Source organism: Cyprinus carpio, chromosome A14 (genome assembly GCF_018340385.1).
Source record: "Cyprinus carpio isolate SPL01 chromosome A14, ASM1834038v1, whole genome shotgun sequence".
Lineage (NCBI taxonomy): Eukaryota > Metazoa > Chordata > Actinopteri > Cypriniformes > Cyprinidae > Cyprinus > Cyprinus carpio.
This window is the reverse complement of record NC_056585.1, coordinates 8,730,066-8,745,553: the sequence shown is the minus strand read 5'-3', so window position 1 is coordinate 8,745,553 and position 15,488 is coordinate 8,730,066. Positions and strand designations below refer to the sequence as shown.

At 36.4% G+C, this 15,488-nt stretch overlaps 1 protein-coding gene across 1 annotated transcript; it reads right to left on the bottom strand.

Moving 5' to 3' along the window:
• Window positions 1-687: 687 nt before the first annotated feature.
• LOC109076604 (C-terminal binding protein 1) lies at window positions 688-13,690 on the bottom strand. Its single transcript, XM_042769844.1, is given in 10 exon segments — window positions 688-1,893; window positions 3,874-3,988; window positions 4,159-4,286; window positions 5,472-5,602; window positions 5,693-5,793; window positions 5,796-5,906; window positions 6,413-6,619; window positions 6,722-6,866; window positions 10,708-10,862; window positions 13,535-13,690. Coding segments are annotated over 10 exon segments (1,344 nt in total). The 5' UTR covers window positions 13,599-13,690; the 3' UTR covers window positions 688-1,706.
• Between the last annotated feature and the right edge of the window lie 1,798 nt (window positions 13,691-15,488).

Here is a 15,488-nt window from a genome sequence, read left to right as displayed (position 1 = left end):
AAATTACAGGACGGGACTTGTGCACTTGAATGGAGTTAGATCTGAAAGCGAGATTGTAAAAAAGGGCGGGGTTTATGCAGATGAAGTTTCTGGAGAAGTTTGCCGTAAAGTCTGCATTTCACTGTAAGTTCGAGCTATTTTAAGAATTACAAGGTCAATCTAAGTCAATCATTCAAATCAAAATCTCATCCAAAATTTGAAGTCGCCATGAAAATTTGATATATTTTCTAAATCTGTTATTATTTTTTTTGCTCCTCACACTACACTACTACAATGTTTTTTAATTGATCTACCTACAAAAAAAATATTTAAATTTGCTGGTGTATAGCCTAAAGTTAATTTAGTCGGAATAAATATTTTAATTTAATAAGACATTTCTGGAGCTTGATAAACCCAACTTCTCCTCTTAAGCAGCATGAGGGTGAGGAATGACAGAAAATTTGGGGAAAAGAATCCTTTAATACAAATTCTTCAGAGCGAGCTTGATCACACCCAGTTCCCCTGTATGAAATATTTCCAGCATGATGCCTGGTTGGTACCTTTTGATCTGCATTTTACAGAACGTCCACAAGAGGGCGCTCACAGTGATTGTGTTCATATCCTGAAATGGGTTCAAATACAAAGGAAACCTGAACTGAACCTGCACTATTTCTGTTGTCCTGGCATGGCCTCAGTGAAACGCTGCTGTGTCGTTTAACTCAGACTTTTATTTCATTTAAAATAATTCATACAAATGCATACAGTCACAAACATTTCTTTTTGGATTCTGTTTAACAAAAAATATTAATATCTCATAGTATATATAGTATGTATATTGCTAGCCTACCACTTTACCAGGAAGGAAACTATGTAGGCGATGGAGAGCTGCAACTATCCCGGCATCCTTGAAAAACACGGTACAATCAAGTCACACACAAACAGGCAAGCATTACGCCAGCTTTGCACAAGACAAATTTCGTTGTTTTTTTTCTTTTTGTTCAAAAACTGAACATTTTCTGTTTTCTTTTTAACCTTTAACACATAAAGTAATACATGCTCCGAAAATGAAAATAAAAACATAGTGAGTGTAGTTCTTTAAAGTACTGTACTGAATTTTGACTACAAAAGACAAAAAACAATGCACTATGTGGTTTAATTTAAAAGGAAGGGAGGGGGGGAAATCAATTTTCCTGAGAGGGTGTGCAAATCCTGCCTCTTACGGGGCTTTTAAAATCAAAGGAGCGAAACTAATATGCTTTTTGTTATCGTATCTATAATCAGGTGGTAAGATGCCTCCCTTAATGCTGTTTCTATTTTTTTTTTCTTGTCTACAAACCATTGATCATGTCCTAAAAACTGTACACAAACAGGTTACATTCATGTTATAGCTACTGTTGTTTTAACAATGAAACCCATTAGACAGACAAAATAACAGATAAAAGATCGCCCACTGCACTTGGACAGACTACTATCTAAAACAGCAGGATTTTGCATCAGGGAGAAGTTTGAAATCCACAAGTTTTTCTCTTTTTTGTTGTTGTTTTTTCCCACTAGTTACTTCAGAGAGTGCAGTCCAGCACCTTCAGTCGAAGAGTTGGCTACTTCAGAGTCGTGGTTGTTTTTAGTGGCTGGTTCTGAGACCGGGAGCCTGTTTGTGCTCCTCTTCTTTGGGGTAAAGAAGGACCAGGAGAGTTCTATAGTGGTACGGAGAGCCTTTGAAGAGGGGGCTACAACTGTTCGTTGGGGTGCTGCTCTCTATCGGGTTCGGCTTTGCCGGTTTGGCCGGGTGACGGGGCGTGCGGAGGGTGGGCTGCGGTGGGTAGGCTGTGGGTGATGGGCACGGTGCTTGGCATGATGCCCTCCACTGGAGGAGGCAGACCCCCTGAAGCAAGACTCACGACGCTTGGGGGGTACCTGAGGAAGAGGAATAATATTAAACAGCAGTGTCAGCAACACCTGGAGCACAGTCTCTGTTGAACTAAAATCTTACCGCATAATAGTGGGTTAAAAAATGGATAGTTACTTCCACCTCTACAATCTGATTGGATGAGCCACGTTTAAATGAATCACCACACATATTATGTGATACATCTTATTGTACAATCTCGATTTAAAAAGTTTGGGGTCAGCGTGTTTTTTTTTTATTATTATTTATTTTTTATTTTTTTTTTTTTTTTTTTATGTTTTTTTTTTTTTTTTAATTTTTTTTTTTATTTTGTTTTGGGTGTGATGTTGAATTAGAAATCTAGAGAAAAATTCATTAAACAAAATTCAAAGGAGTTTTGATGGCTCCAAGTGGCTGTTTGTGGTATGACGCCCTAAATAAAATCTCACAGGAACCTCAATTTTTTTCATCTCAACTTCAAATTTGGAACATAACTTATTTAGAGACACAAGGGTTTAATTTTATACCAATTTTAGAGTAAAACCTGTTATGTAAAATATTTATAATAAATAAAATAAAATTAAATTAATATAGCACATTTTATTTACAGTACATTTAAACTTCTACAACTTTTTGATACTTTAATTTTTTGAGAAAATAACAACTTTGCCAAAATCTGCTAATTTTCTTCTTTAAAAAGAGACCAACCGTAGGTCTATATTCCAAAGTGTTCATAAATTACAATAATTTAAGTTTGGATAGTGCACTTTAATGCCTATTTTAAAAAATGGGGGTGACAGTTAAAGGGATAACTTGATCAACAGTCACAGTAAAGACATGTATAATGTAACAAACATTTCTATTTCATTCATATAAATGGTTTTGAAATTTCTATTTATTAAAGAATCCTGAAAATTAGCTTTGCCATCACAGGAATAAATTGTATTTTAAAATATATTAAAAAGACAACAGTTATTTAGTAACTGTAAGTGTAATACTTCACAATTTTAACATTTTTACAGTATTTTTGATCAAATAAATGCAGCCTTGGTGAGCATCAGAGACTTCTTTCAAAAACATTTATACAAATTTTTAAAAATCTTTATAAATATAAACACCCTACAGTTAAGCTAATGAAATATTAAGTAACTACATTACTTAACGTTACTATATTATTATTAAAAAATGTATTAGTAATACATTTTTATTGAAAATGTGTCTTTTATAATATTGCTGTTGTTGCTGTTATATAAAAGCAATAAGCAGCTTGATGCCGTGTGTATTGAAATTACAATTTCAATAGTGAATATATATATATATATATTTCAGTTATCTAGTCAGTTCTTTTCAATTAATCAGTCAAAAATATTCACATATTGGTATGAATGATTCATTAACGATTCATCAGTCGGAATCAAAACTATTTCAAACATTCTTATCCAGTAATCATAAACAATTGAAAAGGTCCCAGAAATTAACTTCAAATAAAAAAAAAAAAATTAAAAAGCCATTACATGCCCTGTGTGTCAGTTTCAATAACTCTTAGATTTCAATTTAAAGTTTTCAGTTTAATTTTTTTTTTTTTTTTTTTCATAAAATATGTGCATGTGAGCAATTCTGTGTCTCATTTCATTTGCATTCATTAAATCTTATTATATACAGTGCATATCATAATTAACACTGGCTACTGTCCACTCTGCTCTCTAGATTTCGTAATGGGCAATGAACCCATATCAGTCAATCATTAATTATTTCCCCCACACACCTGGCACAGGCGTTTCAGAGGTGACATCACTGAAGAAAGATTAGAAGAATTTTCTAAAAACATGCCGTAAGACTAAGAGATCTAAAGTACTGATTATAAGCAGAGTAAAAGCTTGCATGGCCATCTGTGGATTATTCTTTCACCAGAAGTCCTGGTAAAAATGTCTGTGCAAATACGAAACAGCAGCCCCATCTGTATCCTACATTCAGTTACAATTAATGAACTATTCAGTAGCTTGCTGTACCTGTAGGCTCCGTTGAGTTCTGGATGAACAACAGTAGGGTCCATGCCGGCCCAGTGTGTGGTCTGTGTGAGGAACTCTTTGTTGACGCAGTTCTTGAGGCTGTCTGGAATGCGACCTGGAGGAGGAAAACAGCTTCATTACAGGAAAACCCTGAGTCATTGATCACAGCACATCAAGCCTGCGGAGCTGCAATTAAAGAACAAGGTTTTCACTCAACTGATGAAAAAGGCCAGACACCCAGCGCTCTCAAATCATTTGACAAACGCCAGCTCTGTGGTGACGTACCGGTGATAGCTCGACGGATCTCACGCGCCGCCTCCTCGCGCATCTCAATGGAGGCCTGCTCGCTGTACCACGCCGCGTGAGGGGTGCAGATCAGGTTGGGCGCGTCTTTAAGAGGACCTTGGCTGAAACTGAAGTCATATTCACTCAATGAGCGTCTCAGACTCTTATACAGCTGTCAGTGTACGGACAAGGTGAGCAATGAATTTATGAACTAGAGGAGGAAAAATCATTATCTAGAGAGCAAGATTTAGACAATTAAATATTTTAGAGCAGAGAATTTTTCAAAATTGTAATACATTTCTATGACTTTCCAGCAGCACACTGCAGTGTTTCGTTACTGAATGAATCCGCAACTTTGAACGAATCTAGTAAGCCGTTCATAAAAAGTCACTTGGTTCATTTCTGAATGAATCAGTTGTTTGAATGAATCGGTTGAGAGTTTTAGTTTTATATTTAGAGTTTTAATGCTCTTTTTTTTTATGTTGAATCAAAATTTTTCTTTCTAAAGTCACTTTATTGTAACGTCTATTTCATTTAACACAATAATGACTTTTGGGGCTAATTTCTAAGCCCAAATTGTTGTGCGATTAATTTTGCAAATAATTAAGATTATTTAATCAGCACATCATGTAATTTTAAACACTTGACAGCTCTAACTTTTAACTGAATCTAAATCATTTTTCTGTTCATTCAAATAAATCTGAAATAAAACAAAATTTAATCTGAATGTTGTTACTAAAATAAGCTGAAGCACAGAAAATAAATTCAAATGAAACTAACTAAAACTGATTAAAGCAACAAAATTAAATAATTAAATAAAAAAGTATAAGAAAAAATAATTTTAAAGTTTTTTAATTATAATAAAACTATAACAAATTAAAAGAAATTATAAAAACTGAAAAAAGAAAATAATCAAATCCATCATAGTATATACATACTAAAATAATATATATATATATATATATATATATATATATATATATACTACAATACTAAAATAACACTGGCTTTCACAACTGGTATGAAAGCAATTTAACTTCATTTACAAAAGTGAACCACTTTTTATGCTTTAATTTCTCATTGCTGCTTTTCTCCTTGGAAACTGCCTTCAGGAAACAGCTCGCATTCTTTGCATCCCTTGTAATGCATTTGTAGCAAACAGACGCATATTTTGTGGGGTTTGAAGCCAAATAACAATGCAAAAAAAGAATCGTAGAGGCAGAGTGTGGAATACAAATGTGGTTTGGGGCAAGCAATCCATCCAAATGTCAAAACAACACGATTCTTAAACATCAAACGTTGTTGTTGTTCACCTGAAGGGCTCTGTCTCATGGACGTCCAGGGCTGCTCCCCGTATTCTGCCCTCTTTCAGAGCCTGGGCCAGAGCTTTCTCATCCACCAGACCGCCACGCGCCGTGTTCACGAGGAAGGCGCCCTGACGCATCTACGGTCAACACACAGTAATGATCAAACAGGAATGCGGCACCAGCTCGTGTATGCTCTCGCGCTTGTGATTGTAGGCTGTAGGCGACACCTGTTTGATGGTGAAGTCGTTGATGAGATGGTGGTTGTGCTCGTTGAGGCTGCAGTGTAAGGTGACGCAGTCGCTGTGGAAGAGCAGGTCCTGTAGGGTGTGACTCTCTGCAGCCCCAGGGCTCGCTCCGTCCCGTCAGACAGGTAAGGGTCGTAGAAGATCACGTTGAAGCCGAATGCTTTGGCCCTCAGTGCCACTGCCTGTCCAACACGCCCTGAGAGCAGACATAAACCATGAATAAAAGAAAATGTATTATTTTTTTTGTATTACATTAGTTCAGTATAATGCAGTCACGGCATATTGACATTACAAAACAAGTTTCATTAAAACAGTGTGTAGTGGAGTTACTTTTCTCACAGTCTGCCAAAAAAAAAGAACAAACTTTCTTTTGTAGTGAGCCACTGGCAGGCGGGGAAAAAAATGAAGCACTGAAATGAGGAACTGTATACTTCATACTTCAGAAATGCAGATCACAGTCACTCAAATTACAAACTGTTTCCTCTCTGTTATCTTCAAAGCCACTGGTGGCTCCATAATTAGGATTTTTTCAAAGCCACTGGTGGCTATTTTATTAGGATTTGTTATTTTTTTTTGGTTACTTTATATCTCGTTCAGAGGACCTCTTTCTGTGTCAGTCGGCGGTTCTTGGACAGAATACACAGCGAAGTGGATCAGAATTAACGTAGAGGGTCAAAAGTCTGGCTCTGCGAGACAACACACCTAAACCAATGATCCCCAGCGTCTCTCCTCTGATCCGGGCCGCCCCAGACGCCACCTCCCGAATCTGTTCCACGCTCTGGACCCGTGTGCCCTCCCGGAGAGCCTGGTGCAGCCAGGTGGTGCGTCGGTACAGGTTTAGGATGTGACACATGGTGGAGTCTGCTGTCTCCTCGACTGAAGCTGCTGGCATGTTGCAGACTGCTATTCCTGTGGATGTGGAAGGGTTACAGTCAGACTCTTCATATAGCAAACACACACACACTGTTGTGCAATGTGTGGGATGTCATAGAAAACCTTCTTAACCATTACCTAAGTCTCCAGCAGACTTTATGTCGATATTATCAAAGCCGCTCCCAATGCGGACAATTATACGAAGTGCTTTGAACTTTTCCAGGTCCTCCCTCATCAGGGTGATGGTGTGGTACATGAGAGCACCCACTGCTTCATTTAATACCTGAGAGAGTGGACACAAAGTACAGTCAGTCTTTGCAAAGAAGACAGCTCTCAAACTGAGAGAAAGTACAAGGAGTAAAAATCTCTGGAGCCTTGCACATGACATGAGGACAAAAATATAAAAATTTACAATTTGTTCCCCCAACTCAGATAAATGTTACCCTGTTTTAGTAAATCATGAACATGTTGCACTTATCCAAGTAGTACAATATGCTAGGGATGCACGATATATCGGCCACCATATCGTTATCGGCTGATAAATGCTCATTTTTTTCTGTTATCGGTATCGGCTCAATAAGAAAATTTGGGCAATATCTTAAAGCAGATAAATAATGCATTATATCCTTAAGAAACACTTGACCTGAGACAACTTGTTTGCATTATTTATGCATTATTTTATTTATTTGTAAGACTTTTTATGATGAAATTTGGTAATGGGAGAATAAAACTATTTTTAAAATGTACACTGTTCAAACTAGGCTGCTTATGTTGAAGTGTTTGGGATGTGGCTTTTAATGACGAGACCTTTTTTGTAATCAGGCTCTCAAAAAGTACATAAAACTTTGGATATATATTTATCGGCCAACATTTCGGTTATTGGCTTTCAAATAAAAAAAAAATTATTGGTTATCGGTATAGGCCAAAATGTTCATATTGGTGTATCCCTACAATATGCCCACAATTTACTAAAACAAGGCAAGGGATTCTTAATATGGGGCAACAATTTAATTCAAATGAGGGAACAAATTAATAATTCATAGTAATGAAGTCCTAATTCCTATAAATATATGTGATGTGCTATACTCCTTAAAATTCATTTTTTCTCTATTATATATTTATTAAAATATTCAAATGCTGAAATATTCAAATGCTGACACAAAAGCTGTGAGTTATTTCATTATTATTATTTCATTACATAGTATTAAAATGCATAGCATCACAGGCTGGACCAATTTCACCCTGGTCAAGAGGCTGCAATGAAATTAATTTCAGGATTCCAGGTTCTACTACACTTTCATACAAGTAGACATTAAGCCAGTTGAATTGAGATCATTACAAAAGATTTCAAACGAATTAATTTCAAAAACTGGCTGCATTGATATGGGCTTAATCCCAGCCCTAGGGAATCACAGTCAGACATAATTATATTATATTATATTGTATTATTGTTTGCATTATATGTTTGTTTGCATTTTTATTTGAACACATATTGGAAAGTTCAGAAACAATTTATGATTTAATTAATTTTATTTTTTAAATTTGTATATTTTTATAATAATTTTGGTGTCCTTTTTTGTCTTATTTATTTATTATTATTTAAAAAAACATGTCTATATAGATTTATTAACATTTACTTTTTAGTTTTAATTATTTTACTTCAAATGTAAGCTAACTGAGAAATGTTACTTTGGCGACTAGCTGAAAACGATAATAAAAACAATAAATAACCCTGGCAATGAGACTGTGAGGATGTGTTTTATTGTCATGAGCTAATTATGCACTCCAGGATCATGTTTTTACATTGTTATTCTGATTACAAAATCCTGAGGTAGAGGGAAACTCTTTAGAGGAAAGTATTATGACAAACACTAAAAGTCTGCAGCATGATTTGCTGTTAATATGACTCAACATATTTCGTTTTCTGCTGATGACCAAAAACAATAACTTCACTGTACAACTTCACTAACAAAGGGTTCATAATGATTAATCAGTTTACTTGAAAACACTTGACATAATCTGGATCTGGAGTATGTTACTCCAACACAACATAAACAGATTTATCACAATATAACTGTGGTTGATGATAAAAACATCATTCGGTTTGACACCCATCAAGAAAAGTCACCACATTAAGCAATCAGTGTTGTTTATGAGCTGCAACAGAATGAAACAGAGATTTTTCCAGCCATTTTAGTAGACAGTCTTCACGTCACTTTATCATCCGGTAATAATTTCTCTCCCAGATAGAAGATTGATTTTCTATCTTATCAGAAGCTCTTTTCTCTGTATAGTTTCTGTCCATTCAGCAGCGGTCGGTTAAAGCAGTCAAATGAGGAGGATCTTTTTTTGTTTGTTTGTGGGGAGGGAAAGGGGGTGGGGTGTGTCTTGTGTATGTTCTTTGTAGGTTTGTAGTTGAATCAACCTGGCAGCCACCCAGAACCACAAAAAACACGCCAACAGCAATCGACAAATCAGCAGAAATCATGCCACGTTCTGAAGGAGCACGAACGCATCAAGAGGGAGCTAATGTTTATATGACATGGAATTAAGCGAATTGGGTTAAAACTGAGAGTGAATGATGTATGGTGGCCTGCGATGGCTGGTCTTTCGTGTGAAGCCAGTTGAATGAATGGAGCAAATGAGTTTCATTTAGGTTCATGGCTAGAGTGAAAAAGAAAGCGGTTACTCTTGATAATACTGACAAGCAGAAAATCAACTTTCCTCTGTGTATGAACACACTATCAAACGGTGCACTTGCTCTTTTTCCAGCCAGTTGTATTTGATCCACATACACTTGTATGGGTCAATAGTGCTTTTTTCCCAATACAGGCCAAAAGCAGCATTTTATTTATTTATATTATTGTATCCTTCAGATTTGGTATATTGCAAGCAAATAATATACTGAAATTGTAATTATATTTAAAATACATTTATTTCATACGAAGTATAGTTCAAATATATTAGATTTGACAGATTATAAATGTCATTATAAATTGCATTCTAAAAATCTTTAGTTAATGGTTTATTTTTGACCATATTGCACTAGAGTCAGAGATTAAGTTCATTGCTGAGAAACATGCCACACATTATTCTTAAAGACTGACAAAGAGAAATGAGTTTTTTCACGATGAAACATCAGAACACGACAGATCTGATTCCGCACATCTAACTTTAACAAAGAAATTGATTGATCAGTGGCTGCGAGCAAGTGAGATTGAGAAGGAAATAAATAAATCACATGAAGTACAGCGGGAAAGATGGCTGTGAGATTTCATCACGCTACCTAGTGAATTCATCTAATGAATCATTCTACTCATTTTCTGGCAAAAACACTCACAGCCTCATTAATATTACCCCATTGTGCAATCTACTTTTTTAGCCTGTGAGATGAAGTGCTTTTTCCGTGTAACAAAGCCAAAGAGGCTCAATCACGTCGAGCCAGTGGGATCTATGATGTATTGCAGAACCATACTCTAACATATATTACATGATATATTAATCTATACAAACCAGTGGATAAAAAACACCACTCCACACAGTTGTAATAAATCTTAAACGCATTTTACATGGGGAATTCATGAGCAGGAATTGGTTTTATTCATCTGGATTGGATTGGTGAAAAAATAGGCTGAGATATTATTGGTTAAAGGGATACTCCACCCCAAAATGAAAATTTTGTCATTAATCACTTACCCCCATGTCGGTCCAAACCTGTAAAAGCTCAGTTCGTCTTCGGAACACAATTTAAGATATTTTGACACTGTTATTTACTTGGCAGTCTATGGGACAGTCAAAGGGTACCCGGTTTTCATCCAAAATATCTTAAATTGTGTTCCGAATTTTGGGGTGGAGTATCCAAAATGAAAATTTTCATTTTGGGGTGGAGTATCCCTTTAATGTTATTTTTCTCTGCCCACACGGTCATGGTTAAGCCAACATGAAAGACATTTCAAAGGTGGAGAAAGTTCCATTTGAACTTTTTTGGCTTTGTTCTGAACTGTGAAATTTACATATATTTAGCCGATGCTTTATCCGAAGCCATTTAAAACAAGAATAACACAACAACGAAAATGAAAAGTGCTACCGTGCCAAAACAGCAAGTGACGTTAAGTGCTAGATACCTTCTCGTGGATCTCCTGGGTGGACTGGGCATCACAGAAGGCCACGGTGGCCACGTCCTTCAGGATGGGCATCTCCACCGTACAATCCCGGCCATCCAGCAGCGCCACCAGAGGACGAGGGTGCATGGGGCCATTCATTATGGGAGGCCTGATGCCTGCAGAGAGACAGAAATCACACGTTACACATCTTGATCTTGTGAGCGCTGACTGTGTAACCATCATTTTGTCTGCATAGGTAAAGGGAATTCACTGTTATTGTAAGACTCCTTCCAAATGATGAAACCAAATACTAGATTTGGCTCAAGGATGCACACAGACATGTGATTATGGACAAACTCTTAAAATAAAGCGACTCAAAAACACAGAAAAAGACAACAGTGTTTATTAGCAGTCACTTGATTCCTGGCTTTATTGCTCAATATTAAAAATGTTTTTGCAACCGCTGATACAGTAAAACAAAAAGCAGTTGTGGGTTTTATTACCACTCATAAAAGACACATCAAACAGACTAATAATGCTGTTATTTTAACACTCTTTGAGTATTATGAACACTGATGATGTCAACTTGTCAATTACTATTCAGTAACATTTTGCTAAATGGTTATATAAGAGAACTGTGATAACTAGACTGTGTGTAAATATATAATCAGCCAGACTCTTGATATCAATCCCTTTGTAAGAGGACTGATGGAATTATGATGAAATAGCTACACAGAGAATCAGTTTAAAGGAGAAAACAATGAATGAATGATCTCAACGTAACTGCAGATGATGGATAATAATAAAGTCATCAACACCTGTGGGGCTTCTTTCTGCAGATCTGATTTTCTGTCAGTACTTCAAACTGTGCTGTTTAAGCTCCTCCACATTTACTGATCTTAGACTACCAACATTTTCAGACTTGAATTATCAGTTCATAGTGATAGCCCAATATACACTGGTCAAGCTAATCAACTTCAAGCCAAATTCCCACTGAAGACCAAAATATGTTGATGCTACCATATAAAAAAACACTTTAAAAGGACTCATCAGGGCAGCCCTCTTACATAAATCACTGCGAATCGAATGCACTCTCAAACTGCTTATATATTGGTATATTAGAATATTTTGGAATAAACCTCAAATTATAATTAATTAGTTTTATAATAAACAAAAAATAATAAATTATAAGATATATATAAAAAAATAGATTTAAAAAAATAATTTAAAAAATAATAAATAGTTTTTTTCCCCGATTACAGCATTTTCAGTGTTTCATGGGACATTCACTTATAAAAACGTTAAATACACAGTCCTGCCTTTGCTTCTGGTTTTCACATATTTTTTGTTTGCAGTCAGTGTTTGTTGATTCATCTCAGAGCTGGTTGGGTTAAATCCCTATGGAGAAAATGAATGGGAAAAATACCACCGGAACCAAGGCTGCTGAAGAGGTGGGCAGTGACTGTTGCGTTGTATTGACATTGGCGATAAGTGCGCTGCTTGGCTGAGTAGCAGAAGTTGGCATTCTGCCTAGTGTCAGTTAAAAAAACATCCACCAACGGACTTGTCAATGGAAAGTCCAAGTATGTGTGTAAACTACCGTTCAAAAGTTCAGAAAGATTTTGTAATGCATCTGAAAGAAGTGTCTCATGTTCACTGGAGCTACACTTATTTAATCGAAAATACAGTAAAAACAGTAATATTGTGAAATATTATTACAATGTAAAAAAAAAAGTTTTCTATTTTGTTTTCTATATTTTAAATGTAATTTATTCCTGTGATGCAAATTACTCGTCTTCAGGGTCACATGTTCCTTCAGAAATCATTCTAATATGCTGATTTATAATCTGTGCTGAAACTGTTGTGCTGCTTATATATATTTTTTTCTGGAACCTGTGATACTTTTTTCTTTGAGTCTTTTGAGTGCTTGACGAATAAAAAGTTAAAAAGAACAGCATTTATTCAAAATAGAAATATTTTCTAACAATGTAAGTCTTTACTGTCACTTTTTATCCATTTAACACAAACCTTGCTAAATTAAAAGTATTAATTTCTTTTAAAAGAAAGAAAGAAAGCATGAACTGACCTCAAACGTTTGAATATTGTAACACAAAATTTCTATTTTGAATAAACACTGTTCTTTTTAACTCTTTATTTATCAAAGAATCCTGAAAAAAAGTATCATAGGTCTCAAAAAATATTAAGCAGCACAACGGTTAACAACATTGATTATAAATCAGCATATTAGAATGATTTCTGAAGGATCATGTGACTCTGAAAACTGGGGAATGATGCTGAAAATTCAGCTTTGCTTCACAGGAATAAATTAGATTTTAAAGCATATTAAAATAGAAACAACTTATTTTAAATTGCAATAATATTTCACAAAATATTTTTTTTCTGTATATTTGATCAAATAAATTCAGCCTTGATAAGAAACGTCTTTAAAAAAACATAAAAAATCTTACTGATCCCAAACTTTTGAATGGCACTGTATATGTGTATAGAGAAATTTATTAATTTGGTTACATTTTATATACACACCATAAAAAAAGGTATACAAGACATCTAAACACCAAGATAATTCAAACTTAATCAGTATCTTTCAGGTGCAAATATTCAGGTAAAAATACTTAGTTATTTGTTAATGATATAATAACAAAAGCACAATATATGTACCTGTGACCTCTCCCAATTTTACCATATACAGCCTGGCAAGTTCAGACATGGTGTAATCATGCCCATAAGACACAGACACACCCACCTCTGTTAGCACCACCCTCATCTTTCACACTCTTTCACACACACATACAATACACATGTTTATGCACAAACAAGAACTCTTTACCTCTGTGAAGAGATCCCTGGCTTTCAAGCATCCGTTCCCACACAGAACCAGCTGTTTTCTCCATTTGTAATGAAGGTGAACTCTTACAACCGTAAATTATGTGTTAGTGACATCTAAACCATCCCAGCGGGATCCGGTTATCTTGTAACACAGCCACTGTTTCTCTCGTTTTCGTTTCTTATTTTGTTTCTCTGCCAACCACATTTTTTTGATTAGGACAAGCAGGCATAAAAGTGCTATGTTTTGGTTTTTTTTTTTGTTTTTTATGAAAAGCACTGTTTTGCTCCGTCTTTGCATGTTAGACCACAGCTAGGTAAATCAAGATGCCTGGGTTGGAAAAAAAAAACACATGGTAGTTCTGTCAAAATCCCTCGGCGCTCTGTTCATATTGCCCTGCCCCGAGGGTGAGCTGGATCTGTTTGAATTAGCTAGTTCATAGCAACAAGAACCAACAGGGTCAGTCGCACACGGCGTCTAAAGACCTCGGCTGCCCGCGGGCGATAATTCAAGCTGACATCCCCCTTTGTTGTCTTCTGGCGAAAATAAAAGCCAATTTCAAATCCCAACCTCACGTTCACTGTGCGACAAGAACTAAATCCTTTTTTTTTTTAATGATTTTGTTTTTCTCGTAGTGTTGTGTTTTTTGTTTTTTTTTTTTGTTGTTGGTGAGAAGATAATTTGTTGTTAATAAAGATTTCCTGGAAATGTGCACTTGGGATTTTTCAAAAAGGTGGAAAGGGAGTCACTTGAATATTGTAATGACATTCATACGGATTTTAACTTTCACTAGTCGATCTACTCTTAAAAATAAGACAATGAAAAATTTAATTTTTGGTCCATCTGATGATCAGAAATATCTTACGAATGCATGTTTATTTTAAGATATTAAATAGTTGCCCATTCGCAGAATGCACCCTGTTCTTCCTACGGCTAAGTATTCCTGCTTTCGGACTCTTCTAGAAGGAGAATTTCCTTCGAAGAGACAGAAATTAGGAAGTAAGTCGAGGCCGGAACTGGAAGCCACATTTCCACTGCACAATGTGAGGGAGGGCCATAGAGGGGGGGGGGTTGTGTAGTTGGAGAGTCATGTCATTTTTTACAGATTGAGTAGTGTGTGTTTTTTTTTTAATCTTTGGAGCTCGGAAAGATTAATGCAGTTAATAAAGCGAGCCATCAGAGGTCCATAGCCCTGGCTCTCGGATGAATGCTGTCTTCGCACGGGAAAGAGAAAACAGAAAGCAAGCAATTGTGTGTGGATGAATGGTTCAGATGAAAGATAATAGGAAAGAGGGAAAAGCGGAGCAGAGAAAGAGGGGAGGAGGAAAAGAAGAGGGGGAGGGGAAGCCAGAATACTGTACGGCAGCCGAACGAACGCTCAAATATCCGCAGATATCCGTACAACACTTTCACGTGTGGCCCCATGCAGAAGGAAAGGTAAACGTTTACCTAATGGCAAGCCTTTGTTCAGCAAATGTGAGCTTCCCATCTCTTAGGATCTGCCGGAAAGACGAGCGTGTCTCCTCAGCAAGGCATTCACCAAAATCCTCAGCATATGGCGGCTACTTCAATTTTCTTATTCCTTCTTTTCTGTGAGTAGCTAGCTTAAGCACACACACACACGCGCTCGCGCTCACACTCCCACCCCTCCTTGTCTTTCTCTTTCTCTCTGACTCCCTCTCTCCCCCCCTCTCTCTCACTTTCTATTTCGACTCTCTCACTCGGACAAACACGCATGCACACACAGAATGCAAGTGTCACTGCATTTATGGGAGTGGGAGAGCGAGAGAGAGAGAGAGAGAAACGAGTGTGAGGTGGCTACAAGAAAGACTGAAGAGGAATGGGGTGGAGCCTGTGCTCTCACAAAATTTATCTTTTGTTTCCTGAGAGGGGGCAAAAAAGAAAAAAAGATAATGGAAAATTGCGAAAGAAAAACAAGATCGGGGTGATCGGGGGT